The sequence below is a fragment of the Oncorhynchus mykiss genome, chromosome 9 (genome assembly GCF_013265735.2).
Source record: "Oncorhynchus mykiss isolate Arlee chromosome 9, USDA_OmykA_1.1, whole genome shotgun sequence".
Lineage (NCBI taxonomy): Eukaryota > Metazoa > Chordata > Actinopteri > Salmoniformes > Salmonidae > Oncorhynchus > Oncorhynchus mykiss.
The window spans coordinates 76,680,106-76,697,012 of record NC_048573.1 but is presented as its reverse complement, the minus strand read 5'-3'; the positions used below and the strand labels follow the sequence as shown (position 1 = coordinate 76,697,012).

General features: G+C 40.9%; 1 protein-coding gene across 7 annotated transcripts in view; it reads right to left on the bottom strand.

The window, feature by feature from the left end:
• mbd1a (methyl-CpG binding domain protein 1a) overlaps positions 1-16,907 on the bottom strand; it is a 42,059-nt gene that overhangs the window by 23,137 nt on the left and 2,015 nt on the right. For 3 of the 7 annotated variants that reach the window (XM_036989096.1, XM_036989095.1, XM_036989097.1), the window contains 6 exons: positions 15,575-15,959; positions 14,702-14,922; positions 13,834-14,020; positions 12,205-12,297; positions 10,910-11,627; positions 2,555-2,592 (listed from right to left, as the gene is read on the bottom strand). In XM_036989096.1, coding sequence (XP_036844991.1) covers positions 2,555-2,592; positions 10,910-11,627; positions 12,205-12,297; positions 13,834-14,020; positions 14,702-14,922; positions 15,575-15,748 — 1,431 coding nt within the window. In that variant the 5' untranslated portion in view covers positions 15,749-15,959. Of the gene's footprint in view, positions 1-2,554; positions 2,593-10,909; positions 11,628-12,204; positions 12,298-13,833; positions 14,021-14,701; positions 14,923-15,574; positions 15,960-16,409; positions 16,877-16,907 lie in introns of those variants that run through there. The other 4 variants (XM_036989090.1, XM_036989092.1, XM_036989093.1 and 1 more) reach the window with 3 other exon arrangements.

Genomic DNA, 16,907 nt, shown 5'->3' with positions numbered 1-16,907 from the left:
GCACAACACAGTCACTACAGCACACTACAGGAAGGGAAGGGAGGGATATAGCAACCAGCACAACACAGTCACTACAGCACACTACAGGAAGGGAAGGGAGGGACATAGCAACCAGCACAACACAGTCACTACAGCACACTATGGGAAGGGAAGATGGGAGGGACAGACCGACCAGCACAACACAGTCACACTATGTTTGAGTTCCAAATGGCACTCGAATCCGTATAGTGTGCACTACTTTTGACCAGGCTCACAGTGTAGTGCACTATATAGGGAATAGGGTGCCATCTACTAATGTACTTCTAGTAGGGTTACAGAATGTGATTACATTTCCCAACATTCCAGTAAAATCATGAGGAAATAAAGTAATCCCCCATTAACCGGGATTTCCAGAAAACCTGGGAAAGTTAGCAGCATTGTTGCAACCCTATCCCATTACCAGATAACGACCCCGTTACCATCGGCCTAAATTAATCACTTTGATTTATACATAAAACTTTTTTTTTTGAAACCATGAGGTTTGCACTCATGTTTGTAAAGGTTAATAAGAGGCTAGTTAGTAGAAAGAAGTAAACAGCTTTAACCCACAGCTTTAACCCGTGCATTGATTAGTCTGGAATCTGGCGGTCAGTGAAAAAAACGGTAAATAAGAAAACAAAGGCTATGCTAAGAACTATTCTATTCTACAACTATTGTGGCGTCCCGCAAGGCTCAGTTCTAGACCCTCTCATTAGTGAGCTGACAACGATTCCTGCAGCGCAAATAGCCCAATGCTTGTGCAGCACTTGCCTTAGAAACAAAATGGACACCTTCTAAAAAACACAGAAACATTCAAATGCATTATTGTGGTGAATTCAGTCCGTCTTCAACACCCTGTGTGACAACAGAATGGTGATAGACCCTCGTGTGTCGTAGTCACGGAAATGGCTCAGGTGCACGCTTCCTAGAGCGCTGCAAGTAGAGCAGGATGTTGTCCCAACTAGGCACTACACTGAGCTACAAAACTAATTGATCACTCCAGTGATTGACTAAATTCAACACATCTGGTCTTCTAAGATTAAATCAATCTGAAACATGAGGGGACCAGAAAGTCCAGGACCACGGTTGCTACCCGCGGTTGCTACCCGTGTCCTAGGCAACCAGAGTTCCTACTCCTTATATAGTAGTGTTTATTTCACCATTGTACTTTTGTCTTTCACTTGATTCCTCTTGGTCTTCCAGAACAAAAAAATATATTTATATATATATATATATGGATATATATTGTGTCAGCGGTAGAGACAGGTTGTGGAAGTGAGGGGTAGAGTTTTTCCAGCTGAAACACGCCCCCCACATTCCTCCCTCAATAGAAAACCTTAATCCCCTGCCCCTTTAGTGAACGTTCCGATAATTTAAACATTATAGCTCACACTAATACGACAACACAATACCACAGTGGGATACCGAACTACAAAACCAGCAATATTCACCAAGATCTACTACCTACAACTACCCACCTCATAACTTATGTCATATCTTCAACTCTGTTGGAAGTTGTTTCTTGGAATTAATTATTACTGTACCTCAGCAGAGTCTGGAACTATGGCCTTTTCCCTGTGTCTGTTATCACGGACAGTGGCCGCTACTGCTACTCGCTGTTTGTTTGTTACCTATGCATAGTCACATCGCCCCCACCTACATATACAAATTACCTCAACTGACTCGGTAACGGGGCCCCCTGTATATAGCCTCGTTATGTTATTCTTATTGTGTTACTTTTTATTGATTTATAACGACTGGACCAACTGACAGACCCTGCCAGACCGGTGGCTGTATAACGCCTGGACCAACTGACAGACCCTGCCAGACAGGTGGCAGTATAACGCCTGGACCAACTGACAGACCCTGCCAGACCGGTGGCCGTATAACGCCTGGACCAACTGACAGACCCTGCCAGACCGGTGGCCGTATAACGCCTGGACCAACTGACAGACCCTGCCAGACCGGTGGCCGTATAACGCCTGGACCAACTGACAGACCCTGCTAGACAGGTGGCAGTATAACGCCTGGACCAACTGACAGACCCTGCTAGACAGGTGGCAGTATAACGCCTGGACCAACTGACAGACCCTGCCAGACCGGTGGCCGTATAACAACTGGACCAACTGGCAGACCCTGCTAGACAGGTGGCAGTATAACGACTGGGCCAACTGACAGACCATGTCAGACAGGTGGCAGTATAACGACTGGGCCAACTGACAGACCCTGACTCTGCTGAAACTAAAATAAATGTGCATCAGGACCAACACAGGACATTGTAGGGTGATCCAGTATCAGCTTCCTCGCCACCAAACCATGAGTGGAGAAAATGCTAAACTGACTCAGGATCAGTGTCTTAGGTGCAACTTCACCTTACACTAACATAGAACAGGGAGAATACTACAGACGATAGTAAACAGCTACAGAATTAAAAGGATGCTTTATCCAATCAGACTAGCAGAACAGGAGTAGCCAACACATGCAGAGTGAAAGACAGTTCGGCGGGCAGAGATGGATCATGTTAGGTCGGTCTTACCTTTCTGAACACAATACTTGGGGACTGTTTCTTCTCAGCTGGAGAACACAAAAAACAACACAAATACTTCAACCAAACAGACAGAAAGATGCCCCGAGGACTGTATATAATACAAACTACAGCCACTCAAAGTGACTCTTTTCCTCGAGACTCATCTGAACCAACAAGCGACAAAGATTTACAGTTGACTGTTGTCTTCTAGATATAACTGCCACACCTTCAAGTGCTCCACACACACACACACACACACCGTGGTCAGGAATCCCAGCATCCCTGGGGGTACACTACAGAGTGCACCAGCTAACTTTGGTGATTTTCTGAATTATTACTATTAATTACTATTATTTCAGAATAGTGGATCTGACTTTAAGACCTTTGTTTCCCAGGATGAAAGGTCCCGAAGCTTCTGCATTTGTGTTTTTTATCTTTACCAGAATAAAAAAATAAATTGTACAAGTGCTAGCGAATTTCCAATAGCGGCTGCTAGCTAAATATGCAAAGGCAAATAAACGAATTGCAAAGACAGGCAATCCAGCTCATAAATGTATACATCTATAGGTAGAATATAATTTTTTTGTGAGGTTGGATATTTACAAGCCAATGTGAACGAGAGACATTGTGCAAATGAACAAAGTTTTACCGCATGCTTGTCTGAAGGAAGAACAGCACTGTCTCTGGAGCAGCATGTGCACACGCTAGTGTTGCACGGTATACCGAAACGTCAGTACTTTGTTGATACTAGAACATGAAAATCGGGTACTAGAATTTGTTACTTTCGGTGCTTCTGTCAAAATGTGTCTCACGGATCAAGGCTGCTTATCAGTGCAGCAGACCCCTTACTATAGATCCGCCGGTCTGCTCCACTAGCCTGGGAGTCTGGACTGCATCAAGTTAGCTCCACTAACTCACTAACTTAATTTGCCAGAATTTCACATAATTATGACATAACATTGAAGTTTGTGCAATGTAACAGGAATATTTAGACTTCGGGTTGCTGCCCGTTCGATAAAATATGGAACAGTTCCGTATTTCATGGGGAACAATTTCAAAAAAATATGAATTATACATCTAATTGATTTATGATCCTATATTGATGGAACGGTTCACAACCCTATACATCCACCTGAATGACCCAGATGCTAAGGAAAAGTCCCTAACTGTTTTATGGGCCTACTGTAAGCGGTCTGTATGCAGCCAAAATGTGGTCAGAGTCCTAGAGCAGCACTGCCCCCTCAAGATTCAAATACTTATTTTTCACCATAATTTGCTAATAAATTCATTAAAAATCCTACAATGTGATTTTCTGGATTTTTTTTCTTCTCACTTTGTCTGTCATAGTTGAAGTGTACCTATGATGAAAATTACAGGCCTCTCTCATCTTTTTAAGTGGGAGAACTTGCACAATTGGTGGCTGACTAAATACTTTTTTGCCCCACTGTATATCTGACCTCCATCATCTAGGACGTCACAATGGTTAATCAAATCTCCCCCTTTCTGCCCATGTTTTTGCACAGTTTTGCAGGCCGTCTCATACAGCTGCAACTGTATATGCATTCGTAAATCAAGAACTTTCTTGAGTTGGGCTCTGGGATGGTGCAACTGTTGAGAATGTGAGTCTATGGTTGTTGTTGGGGAAAGGGGTTGACTGTGTGTGGGTGTGTGTGGGTGTCCCACAACTGTTGCGAGGGAGTAAAATATGTTAGGGTCAATATAGGAGGATTCACAATAATTGTTTGCTAATATAATAATTGCAATAATGTAATTTTGGTCATGGCGAAAGGTAAAATCCTTTGCATACATTGCCTACATTACCACAAATATTAATAGCTAATTATGAAAAATAAGATATGCAGGATTTAAAAAATATATATATACACATTTATTTTTGATGGATTTTATATATATATATATATATATATATATATACACACACACACACAAATTGAGGTGAGGGTGATGGAAATGCATTTGGCGGTTCATCTACTTCTGTTCTGTAAATGGCACTGTGTGCTCTTTTCGAAGGATGGATCCCAGTCTCTTCAGGGCTGGGATACGGGGGGGGGGGGGTGACAACCCAACTCGGGATGAGGAGGGCTTTTAGCGGATGGAATAGTGGGGACCAATTGGAGGTTTTACTTAGTAGCAATGCAAATATCATGGTACAGCTATATAGACACACAATCGTCATGTTACGTTTACAAACATATATTGTGATAAATAGAATTGAAAGTTGTGTCTCATTATGGTAAGTGGTGAAATAAGTATAGCCAGTTATAATTGTAATGGCTTAGCAGATAATAAGAAAAGACGATCAGTGTTTACCTGGCTAAAAAGAGAAGGAATATAATATCTATTGTCTACAGGAAACTCATTCAACAGTTTTAGATGAAGTTGTGGAAAAATAACTGGGGGGAATATACAGTATTTCTCCCATGGGCAAAGAAATTCAAAAGGGGGTGATGATATTAACAGTAATTTTGATCCAAATGTGCAAATTGTTCAAACAGATCAAGGTAGATGAACTATTTTAAATATGTTATTGGACAATAAACACATATGGCTTATTAACCTATACGTTCCAAATAATGATGATCCAAGCTTATTTGAAAATATATATATTTAAAAAATTATCAACTCTACAAGCAACACTAGACTCTATTATTATGGTGGGAGATTTTAATACAGTCTTAAATACCTCTATGGACCGGAAAGGAAATCACACTACAAACCATCACCCTCAGGCACTTAAGGAAATCATGAATGTCATGGATATATTGGAATAAGTGGATATATGGAGGCTTAAATACCCTGACCTAGTGAGATATACATGGAGGTTTAATATCCTGACCTAGTGAGATATACATGGAGGTTTAATATCCTGACCTAGTGAGATATACATGGAGGTTTAATATCCTGACCTAGTGAGATATACATGGAGGAGGTTTAATACCCTGACCTAGTGAGATATACATGGAGGAGGTTTAATATCCTGACCTAGTGAGATATACATGGAGGTTTAATACCCAGACCTAGTGAGATATACATGGAGGTTTAATACCCTGAGCTAGTGAGATATACATGGAGGAGGTTTAATACCCTGACATAGTGAGATATACATGGAGGAGGTTTAATACCCTGACCTAGTGAGATATACATGGAGGAGGTTTAATATCCTGACCTAGTGAGATATACATGGAGGAGGTTTAATATCCTGACCTAGTGAGATATACATGGATGAGGTTTAATATCCTGACCTAGTGAGATATACATGGAGGAGGTTTAATATCCTGACCTAGTGAGATATACATGGAGGAGGTTTAATATCCTGACCTAGTGAGATATACATGGAGGTTTAATATCCTGACCTAGTGAGATATACATGGAGGAGGTTTAATATCCTGACCTAGTGAGATATACATGGAGGTTTAATATCCTGACCTAGTGAGATATACATGGAGGAGGTTTAATATCCTGACCTAGTGAGATATACATGGAGGAGGTTTAATATCCTGACCTAGTGAGATATACATGGAGGAGGTTTAATACCCTGACCTAGTGAGATATACATGGAGGAGGTTTAATACCCTGACCTAGTGAGATATACATGGAGGAGGTTTAATATCCTGACCTAGTGAGATATACATGGAGGAGGTTTAATACCCTGACCTAGTGAGATATACATGGAGGAGGTTTAATATCCTGACCTAGTGAGATATACATGGAGGAGGTTTAATACCCTGACCTAGTGAGATATACATGGAGGTTTAATATCCTGACCTAGTGAGATATACATGGAGGAGGTTTAATATCCTGACCTAGTGAGATATACATGGATGAGGTTTAATATCCTGACCTAGTGAGATATACATGGAGGAGGTTTAATACCCTGACCTACTGAGATATACATGGTGGAGGGTTAATACCCTGACCTAGTGAGATATACATGGAGGAGGTTTAATACCCTGACCTAGTGAGATATACATGGAGGAGGTTTAATATCCTGACCTAGTGAGATATACATGGAGGAGGTTTAATATCCTGACCTAGTGAGATATACATGGAGGTTTAATACCCTGACCTAGTGAGATATACATGGAGGAGGTTTAATACCCTGACCTAGTGAGATATACATGGAGGAGGTTTAATATCCTGACCTAGTGAGATATACATGGAGGAGGTTTAATATCCTGACCTAGTGAGATATACATGGAGGAGGTTTAATACCCTGACCTACTGAGATATACATGGTGGAGGGTTAATATCCTGACCTAGTGAGATATACATGGAGGGTTAATATCCTGACCTAGTGAGATATACATGGAGGAGGTTTAATATCCTGACCTAGTGAGATATACATGGAGGAGGTTTAATATCCTGACCTAGTGAGATATACATGGAGGAGGTTTAATATCCTGACCTAGTGAGATATACATGGTGGCGGTTTAATACCCTGACCTAGTGAGATATACATGGTGGAGGTTTAATACCCTGACCTACTGAGATATACATGGTGGAGGTTTAATATCCTGACCTAGTGAGATATACATGGAGGTTTAATATCCTGACCTAGTGAGATATACATGGAGGAGGTTTAATACCCTGACCTACTGAGATATACATGGTGGAGGTTTAATACCCTGACCTACTGAGATATACATGGTGGAGGTTTAATACCCTGACCTAGTGAGATATACATGGAGGAGGTTTAATATCCTGACCTAGTGAGATATACATGGAGGAGGTTTAATATCCTGACCTAGTGAGATATACATGGTGGAGGTTTAATATCCTGACCTAGTGAGATATACATGGTGGAGGCTTAATACCCTGACCTACTGAGATATACATGGAGGAGGTTTAATACCCTGACCTAGTGAGATATACATGGAGGAGGTTTAATACCCTGACCTAGTGAGATATACATGGAGGAGGTTTAATACCCTGACCTAGTGAGATATACATGGAGGAGGTTTAATACCCTGACCTAGTGCGATATACATGGAGGAGGTTTAATATCCTGACCTAGTGAGATATTCGTGGAGGAGGTTTAATATCCTGACCTAGTGAGATATACATGGAGGAGGTTTAATATCCTGACCTACTGAGATATACATGGAGGAGGTTTAATATCCTGACCTAGTGAGATATACATGGAGGAGGTTTAATACCCTGACCTAGTGAGATATACATGGAGGAGGTTTAATATCCTGACCTAGTGAGATATACATGGAGGAGGTTTAATACCCTGACCTAGTGAGATATACATGGAGGAGGTTTAATATCCTGACCTAGTGAGATATACATGGAGGAGGTTTAATATCCTGACCTACTGAGATATACATGGTGGAGGTTTAATATCCTGACCTACTGAGATATACATGGAGGTTTAATATCCTGACCTAGTGAGATATACATGGTGGAGGGTTAATACCCTGACCTAGTGAGATATACATGGAGGAGGTTTAATATCCTGACCTAGTGAGATATACATGGTGGAGGGTTAATATCCTGACCTAGTGAGATATACATGGAGGAGGTTTAATACCCTGACCTAGTGAGATATACATGGAGGAGGTTTAATCAAGCTAGTCATCTTCATTCTCTCTTGCACCAAAAGTTTTTTTTTTTAAAGTGTTGATAGGGGACAGATTGTGGACAGAGCCTCACATAATTGGCATATATATATATATATATATATATATATATATATATATATATATATATATATATATATATATATATATATATATATATATATAAATATATATAAAAATAACTCTTTACAGAATTTTCACGTGGGCGATATTGGAAATTTAATCAAAGCCTACTAGATGGTAAATTGTTAAAACTAGGACAGAACATTTTTTAACTGACTTTTTCAGACATAACATTAGGTACAGCAGATCCCCTTATTGTATGGGACACTTTTAAATGTGCCTTTAGAGGCCCTGCAATTCAGTACTCATCTCTTAAAACAAAAGACATTTAGATCAAAAGAGTCCACATTAACAAAGGAAATTGAAGGACTAACAGTACAGTTAGACAGCAATTAAAAACCTGGACCACAGAGGCACAGAATAAGAGGAAGAACAAAAAGAAGTGGAGGAACTTATCGAAGAAAGATCCCGTGTAATATATTATTAAAAATAAAGCTAACTAGATGGAATATGGGGGAAAAAATGCAAATTATTTTCCGATCTTCAATATAGAAATGCTACCCAAAAAAATGTATTGAAACTTGTTACAAATGATGGAGTCACACGTGATTCACTGAATGAGGAAGTGAAGTACTTTAAGAATATGTTTTCGTTTGTCTCCATCTCCACTACCCGAAGCTAATTGTATGGATTTTTTTCCAAATAATAATAATAATAATAATAATAATAATAATAATAATGTAAAATTAACATATGTACAGAAAGACTCATGTGAAGGCCAAATTACAGAGGAGAAACTTCTTGATGCATTTAAAGCCTTTAAGTCTGGGAAAACTCCAGGTCTGGATGGCACACCAGTGGAAGTATATCAAACATTTTTTAAATATATATTGAGAGGACCATTATTAGCCTGTTTTAACCGCTCCTATATAAAATGGTAAATTATCGGACACGTAACAAGGTCGCCTGATATCATTATTACTGAAACAGGACCCAAGTGGTATATATAAAGATCCAGTCCATTAAAGAAAATCGGAGGCCTCTTCAGTGTTGTGATGCAACAATCCAAAATACGCTAAATGCTTGGCGCATAGAATCTAAAAAAAAAGTATTGTCAGATATTATTCATCCTAATCAGACAGGTTTTTATTTTACATGGATGATACATGGGAGATAATATAAGGCAAGTACTGGAAACAATAGAATACTAGGAAATATCGGGGACACCAATCCTGGTTTTCATAGCTGATTTTGAAAAGGCTTTTTATAAAATATGACTGGATTTTATATATAAATGCCTAGAATATTTCAATGTTGGGGTCTCTTATAAAATGGGTTAAAATTATGTATAGTAACCTTAGGTGTAAAATAGTAAATAATGGCTAAATCTCAGACAGTTTTAAACTGTTAAGAGGAATAAACAAGGTTGTCCGCTATCGGTATATCTATTTATTGTTGCCATCGAAATGTTAGCTGTTAAAATGAGATCCAACAATAATATTAAGAGATTAGAAATCAGTGGCTTTTAAACACAAGTGTGTCATTGTACGCTGATGACTCATGTCTTCATTTAAATCAACAATTAGCAGGCCTCCACAGCCTCTTAGAGGATCTAGATACTTTTGCTAACCTCTCTGGATTAAAACCAAGTGTACTATATTACGTATTGGATCACAAACAAAACAAAAAATCTAATTTTACATTACCGTCATTACTGGTTAAAGAGACTGCGCACATTTTTATAATATAAGCCACTGTTGATTTTAATATTGGTATAAATATAAATATTTAATATTTAATACTAGACTTTTAAACCTTTTTTTGTTAGAAAATACTATATGGGGTTGATTATAATATGTTTATATGTTTATTATGTGTTTTAAAATGATTGTATTTGTTGTGCTGTTTATACTGTTAGAAATGTAGCTTTATTAAATTGATTAATATTATGGTGTTTCTATTCCAAGAAAAACGAAAATGCATTTTTACATTAGTCTGTGTTTCCTCAGGATTTCCGTTAGGAAAATATGGCGCTGTACAACGTGACCGGTGGGCAGTAGGCCTAGGCTACTAAGCAACTGCGAGTGAAAAGCAAAATAATCTTAACATTTCGAAAGCGTAATTGTAGGCTAACCAATATCCAGATATACTTTTCACTCATATATATATATATATTTATTTATATTTATATATTTTTTTTGCTAACAGACCGTAGCATAGCCTACCTGAATGAATTTTAGAGCTACGTTGCTAACAGACCGTAGCATAGCCTACCTGTGTATTATGCCTAGTGGGACACGCTGTTGTGTGTTTTTTGTCTGACAGTTATACTGTGCTATTATATTCACTCTGTTAGGTAGAAGCCTATCATTATGTGATCTCAGCTTCTGTATAACTTTATTAAAACGAGCACCATTCACCAGAGTAGCCTGCCCTCTACTGCCTAAAGTACAGAAGCAACACGTGTGCTGAAGCTTCGGAATCTTTAGGGTTTTTTTGGAGGGGGGTGGGGGATCTGGGAAAAGTCTGATCTGCAGCCACTCTGTTCAGAATATTTAGGGAAGCTGGCTGGCTAACTCCTTGATCCTGTTTTGTAGTCTAGCCCTCTGAGAAAGATAAGCCAGTGTTACTGAGCGGACTATCCCTGGCTTGTTGAATACAAAAGAATGGAGAGAAAAAAAGAAAAAAAAGGACTCACCATCTTTGTCATTGGCTGTTTTCATCTGCTGAATCCTCTCACCGTAGGAGCCTGGCCTAAGGGACGTTGCTTCCACTGACTCTGCCCGTCCACGTCTACCTGTACAAGTTGGTTTCTCGGTGTCCATTTCTCTGTGTCCATTCAGCACAATATTAGATCCACTCCACTGTTGGGTCCACTGGGTTACCAGGGAACGGTGCTGAGGGGGAGGGGAGGTGATTGGGTCCAGATCCACATCCGGCCTATGGATCACTACTACCTTCCTGTGCCTCTCTGGGGTTTGTAGTCCTAATTGAGAGAGTGGATTATTGGTTGGGCTAGGTGGTTGTAGTCCTGACTGAAGGAGCTGGTTGTTGGTCGGGCTGACAGGCAGGAGAGACTGAGACAGATGAGGGATTACCGCGTCTCGGCTTGAAGAGGCCACGGCACTGAGTCTCTGTGGGGAGATCTGCTCCAGACGGAGAGAGGGGGAGCCACTGGCCAGGGATGGCTTAGGGGTGGTGGGGAGGCTGTTGTGGATAACAGCAGTGGGGGACTGTGTGATGTGCGGGAAGCTGGCCTGACTCTGTGGTGTGCGCTGGGGAGTTCCAGGGAAGCCATCGGGGGTGTGGTTCCGGTCCAGGTCTGGAGTGCCTGTCCTGGGGGTGTCGGTCATAGGGGTACCAGCCCTGGAGGTGCTCGTACTAGAGGAGGGAACTTCCTCCAAGTGGTTCAAATGCTGTGGTGAGGAAATAAACCTAAATATATATATATATATATTTTTTTTTACATAACTACTGTGTACATACACAGCAATATCGGGGATGGAAACCAGGGTTGATCACTAGGAACCAATCAGAAGCAAGCGGGCTGAAAACGGGGACGGTTCTTCCTTATTCACTAATGAATAAGACCCATGGCACCAAGAATAATAATGGCACCAGGAATAATAATGGCACCAGGAATAATAATGGCACCCGGAAGTAAGGCCCCGGGGAATAATAATGGCACCAGGAATAATAATGGCACCAGGAATAATAATGGCACCCGGAAGTAAGGCCCCCGAGAATAATAATGGCACCAGGAAGTAAGGCCCCCGGGATTAATAATGGCACCAGGAAGTAAGGCCCCCGGGAATAATAATGGCACCAGGAAGTAAGGTCCCCAGGAATAATAATGGCACCAGGAATAATAATGGCACCAGGAATAATAATGGCACCCGGGAATAATAATGGCACCAGGAATAATAATGGCACCAGGAATAATAATGGCACCAGGAATAATAATGGCACCAGGAAGTAAGGAAGTGTTTTTACCTTCAACCTGCTCTTCTCATCCAAGAAGAGTCCTGACTGGAAGTCAAAACGAGAGAGGTCCATGCCACCACGGAGGTATTTGGTCAGTTCAACCTTAGAATATAGAATATAACTTTATTGACCATCCAAGGCAAGACAACGTTATTTAGCATCAATGTAAAACATCACATACAGATCATAAACATGCAGCCTACAATACCAGTATCACCCCACTCCTTAGTATCATGGGCCATACCAGTATTTCCATACCAGTATCACCATACCAGCTTCTCCATACCAGTATCACCCCACTCCTTAGTGTCATGGGCCATACCAGTATCTCCATACCAGTATCACCATACCAGCATCTCCATACCAGTATCACCCCACTCCTTAGTATCATGGGCCATACCAGTATCTCCATACCAGTATCACCATACCAGCATCTCCATACCAGTATCACTCCACTCCTTAGTATCATGGGCCATACCAGTATCTCCATACCAGTATCTCCATACCAGTATCACCCCACTCCTTAGTATCATGGGCCATACCAGTATCTCCATACCAGTATCACCATACCAGTATCACCGTACCAGTATCACCGTACCAGTATCTCCATACCAGTATCTCCCTACCAGTATCTCCCTACCAGTATCTCCATACCAGTATCACCCCACTCCTTGGTATCATGGGCCATACCAGTATCACCATACCAGTATCACCGTACCAGTATCACCATACCAGTATCACCATACCAGTATCTCCTTACTTCAAAACCACATGCATTTATTTTTACACGCTATAACACACAATGCAGGTTTTTAAAGGACCAGAGTTTAAGAATCAGTTTATTGGTCACATACACCGTTTTGTAGAAGTTATCGCAGGTGTAGAGAAATGCTTATGTTTCTAGCTCCAACAGTACAGTAACACCTAGCTAAATGCTTATGTTTCTAGCTCCAACAGTGTAGCAATATCTACTAATTTAATAACTATACACACAGAATCCAAAAAGTTGTTTTAAAAAAAAAAGAAAAGAAAGAAGATATCGTAATGAGTTAGGAATATAAATATACACTAGGTGGTTCGAGTCCTGAATGCTGATTGGCTGACAGCCGTGGTATATCAGCCTTTTGTAACACGGGTATGGAAAAAAATGTTTTATTAAAATTGGTAGACAGTTTGTAATAGCAATTAGGCACCTTGGGGGTTTGTGGTATATGGCCAATATACCACGGCTAATGGCAGCGTCCATGCACTCTGCGTTGAGTCGTGCGATAAGAACAGCACTTAGCCGTGGTATATTGGCCATATATCACAACCCCCCAAGGTGCCTTATTGCTGTTATAAACTGGTTACCAACGTAAGTAGAACAGTAAAAATAAAATAATTTTTTTTTTTAAATACATGGTTTTTGTCATACCCGTGGTATACGATCTGATATACCACGGCTTTCAGCCAATCAGCGTTCAGGACTCTTTACCACATGATGAACACCTTCTCTTTCTACGACATAGACTGACCAGGTGAATCCAGGTGAAAGCTATGAATCCCTTTATTGAGGTCACCTGTTAAATCCACTTCAAAACGTTAATTCATACCTGACCGCTACCCTTTCTCGCTGTAGAAGTATGTAGAAGTGTTCACCTTGCTCCTCATGCGGTCCCCACAAGGACTGCAGTAGTACGTGTCCCACTTCCTCTTAGCGGGCAGGGTGGTTGAGCGTCGGAACACCACTTTGCGTTTCCAGCCCGGTCCTAAAGAGGAGCAATCTTCCCAGTCGTCGTCAGCCTGTACCGGAACCTTCCACCTCCACCTGCGCTTAGGAGCCGGTCTGGACAAAGGATAACGTATGTCTGAGCCAGAACAACCCATATAACAGGAGTCGATCTCCTGTTTCTGTAGTGAGACAGCTTGATGTACCAGAACAACCCATATAACAGGAGTCGATCTCCTGTTTCTGTAGCGAGACTGCTTGATGTACCAGAACAACCCATATAACAGGAGTCGATCTCCTGTTTCTGTAGCGAGACTGCTTGATGTACCAGAACAGCCCATATAACAGGAGTCGATCTCCTGTTTCTGTAGCGAGACTGCTTGATGTACCAGTCCACCTGGGGCGACAGGGTAGCCTAGTGGTTAGAGCGTTGGACTAGTAACCGGAAGGTTGCAAGTTCAAACCCTCGAGCTGACATGGTACAAATATGTCGTTCTGCCCCTGAACAGGCAGATTAACCCACTGTTCCTAGGCCGTCATTGAAAATAAGAATTTATTCTTAACTGATTTGGTAAAATATCACAGGCCAAGCTCTGCTAAGAGTGAATGCAGACACTAACTAATATAATAAATAATAAAAACAATGACCATTTTACATTTCAGTCATATAGTAGATGCTCTAAAATCCAGAGAATTTAGTGGGGAAAACAACCAGAATTCAGTCATTACAACTAGCCACTATCAGCTAAATCAGTTACCAGGAAGATCAAGTGTGAGTGAAGAAATTAAATTCCATACCTCTGTTCATTACCACGCTCCTCCATCTCTTCCCCATCGTCAATGTCGTCCTCCCCCAGGGGCTCAGACCAGGCTCCAGGCGGCCCATCCAGACACCTCCCTCCTTCCCTTGTCCCCTGGGCCAAAACCAGTCGTTCACTGGAGGCCGTGTGCATCTGGACTTCTGCTCCTAGAGGGAGCATGTCGCTCTCCAGCTGGATCAGCGCCTCTTCACCACGGGTCTGCCGCGTTACAGAACATTCAGATAGAAAATGTACAACAGATTGTCTTGGCAGATAGAAAAAGGGAAATGGTGTCAATTCTAGTCACTGTTCAGGAGGATGTAATACCACAGAACATTCAGATAGAAATGGTGTCAACTCTAGTCACTGTTCAGGAGGATGTAATACCACAGAACATTCAGATAGAAATGGTGTCAACTCTATTCACTGTTCAGGAGGATGTAATACCACAGAACATTCAGATAGAAATGGGGTGTAGGACAAATATGATTCTCTCAAAATAGGAAAAAATCCTAGCATAGCTTAAAAAAATATATATATAAAAATCGGCTTGTTGCAGGTACGTGGGAATAATTTGATTACATTTTTTAAAAAACACATGTTTTTTTTTAAAGACCTGCTATAGCTGAATAAACTGAAATTATGGTGCCAAGAGTGTAAAATGTATACAACGTAATTCCTATGTAAAGGACTGTAAATTGCTTAGGATAAAAAAAAGTGTCTGCTAAATGGCATATGTTCATATATAATACTTTTCTTTAAAGTTACACTTGTCTGTTGGATAAAATAAGGACTGGAGTGAGCTCTGTCTGTTTTCTATCTGCAATGTTCAAAACCGTCTTTCAGATCACTGAAAACACCCCTCACTCACCTCTTCTTCGGCCCCGGCCTGGTCTCCCTGATTGGCTCCCTCTCCGAGGTCTGGAGCCTGATTGGCCGCACGGCTCAGGGGCGTGTCCTCCTCCAGAGCAATGTGTCGTGCCACCATCCTACCCTCTACTGTGTCTCTCCTTAGGATGAGCAGTTTAGGGCGCTTCCTGTCCATGTCGGGTCGAATGTAATCTAGTTAAGCCTACTCACTGTTTATCATCCATGTTCAGTAGCGTTACTGACTCACAGCAAACACAGGTCCTCCTCTGTTCTCGCCTGTAGCCTTACGACATATGAAGGTCTATACACAAAGTCTCTAGTCTCTTCATCTTGGCATTTGTGGTGGTAAGGGGGTTTGGGTGGGTTCAGCTGATGTTTGGAACACTCTGAAATAAAAGGAAAAAATGTCAGTCGGTATCATTATTTATTATAATATAGAAAGAACGAGGTAACAAAATGGACAGTTCTGAAACGATCAATATATAACCTACATTCAAAATGTTAATTCAATAATCTCAACCATTGACAACGATACTGCACTCGATACCATCTACTCCATCTTGCCTATGCCGCTCTGTACCATCACTCATTCATATATCTTTATGTACATATTCTTTATCCCCTTACCACTTGTGTCTATAAGGTAGTAGTTGTGAAATTGTTAGGTTAGATTACTCGTTGGTTATTACTGCATTGTCGGAACTAGAAGCACAAGCATTTCGCTACACTCGCATTAACATCTGCTAACCATGTGTATGTGACAAATAAAATTTGATTTGATTTGATTAGGACTAAACATGTAATTTACTGTGAACTAACATGCAAGGCATACGTACGTAACATAGAAAACAACAAGAAACCATGGACATTGGCTCGATTGAAACCATCAATCTGGAGCTTGGCGTTCACCCATGTGGGTTTCCAAGGCTACACGCTGGTGCCATGGCGATATGTTTAGCACCCGAGAAGAAGAGAGAAAAAAGATGTGGTTGCCATGGTGATCACAGCGCGGGCCGGCAGGGCAAAACAAAAAACACTCGCCTGCAGAAATGCAGCGGCATAATAACGTAATGCTGACACCACTTTCCAAGATAACAGAACATGAGTGGGGAAAAAAAGGCCTAATGGATCATTTATAAAAACAAGCTTATTAGAAAATAATTACCAGGGAGGGCGTGGGAAATGTAATACCTAAAATTATTAAGCCTACACCTGCAGAGTTAGAATATTACAGGCCTTTGGGGTTGCTCTTGGAAGTTTAAACCCTGCCCGTGTTTTAAATCCAACCAATCACCTGGCGGCTTAAATTAATCAATTAGTCATATTAGTCATAT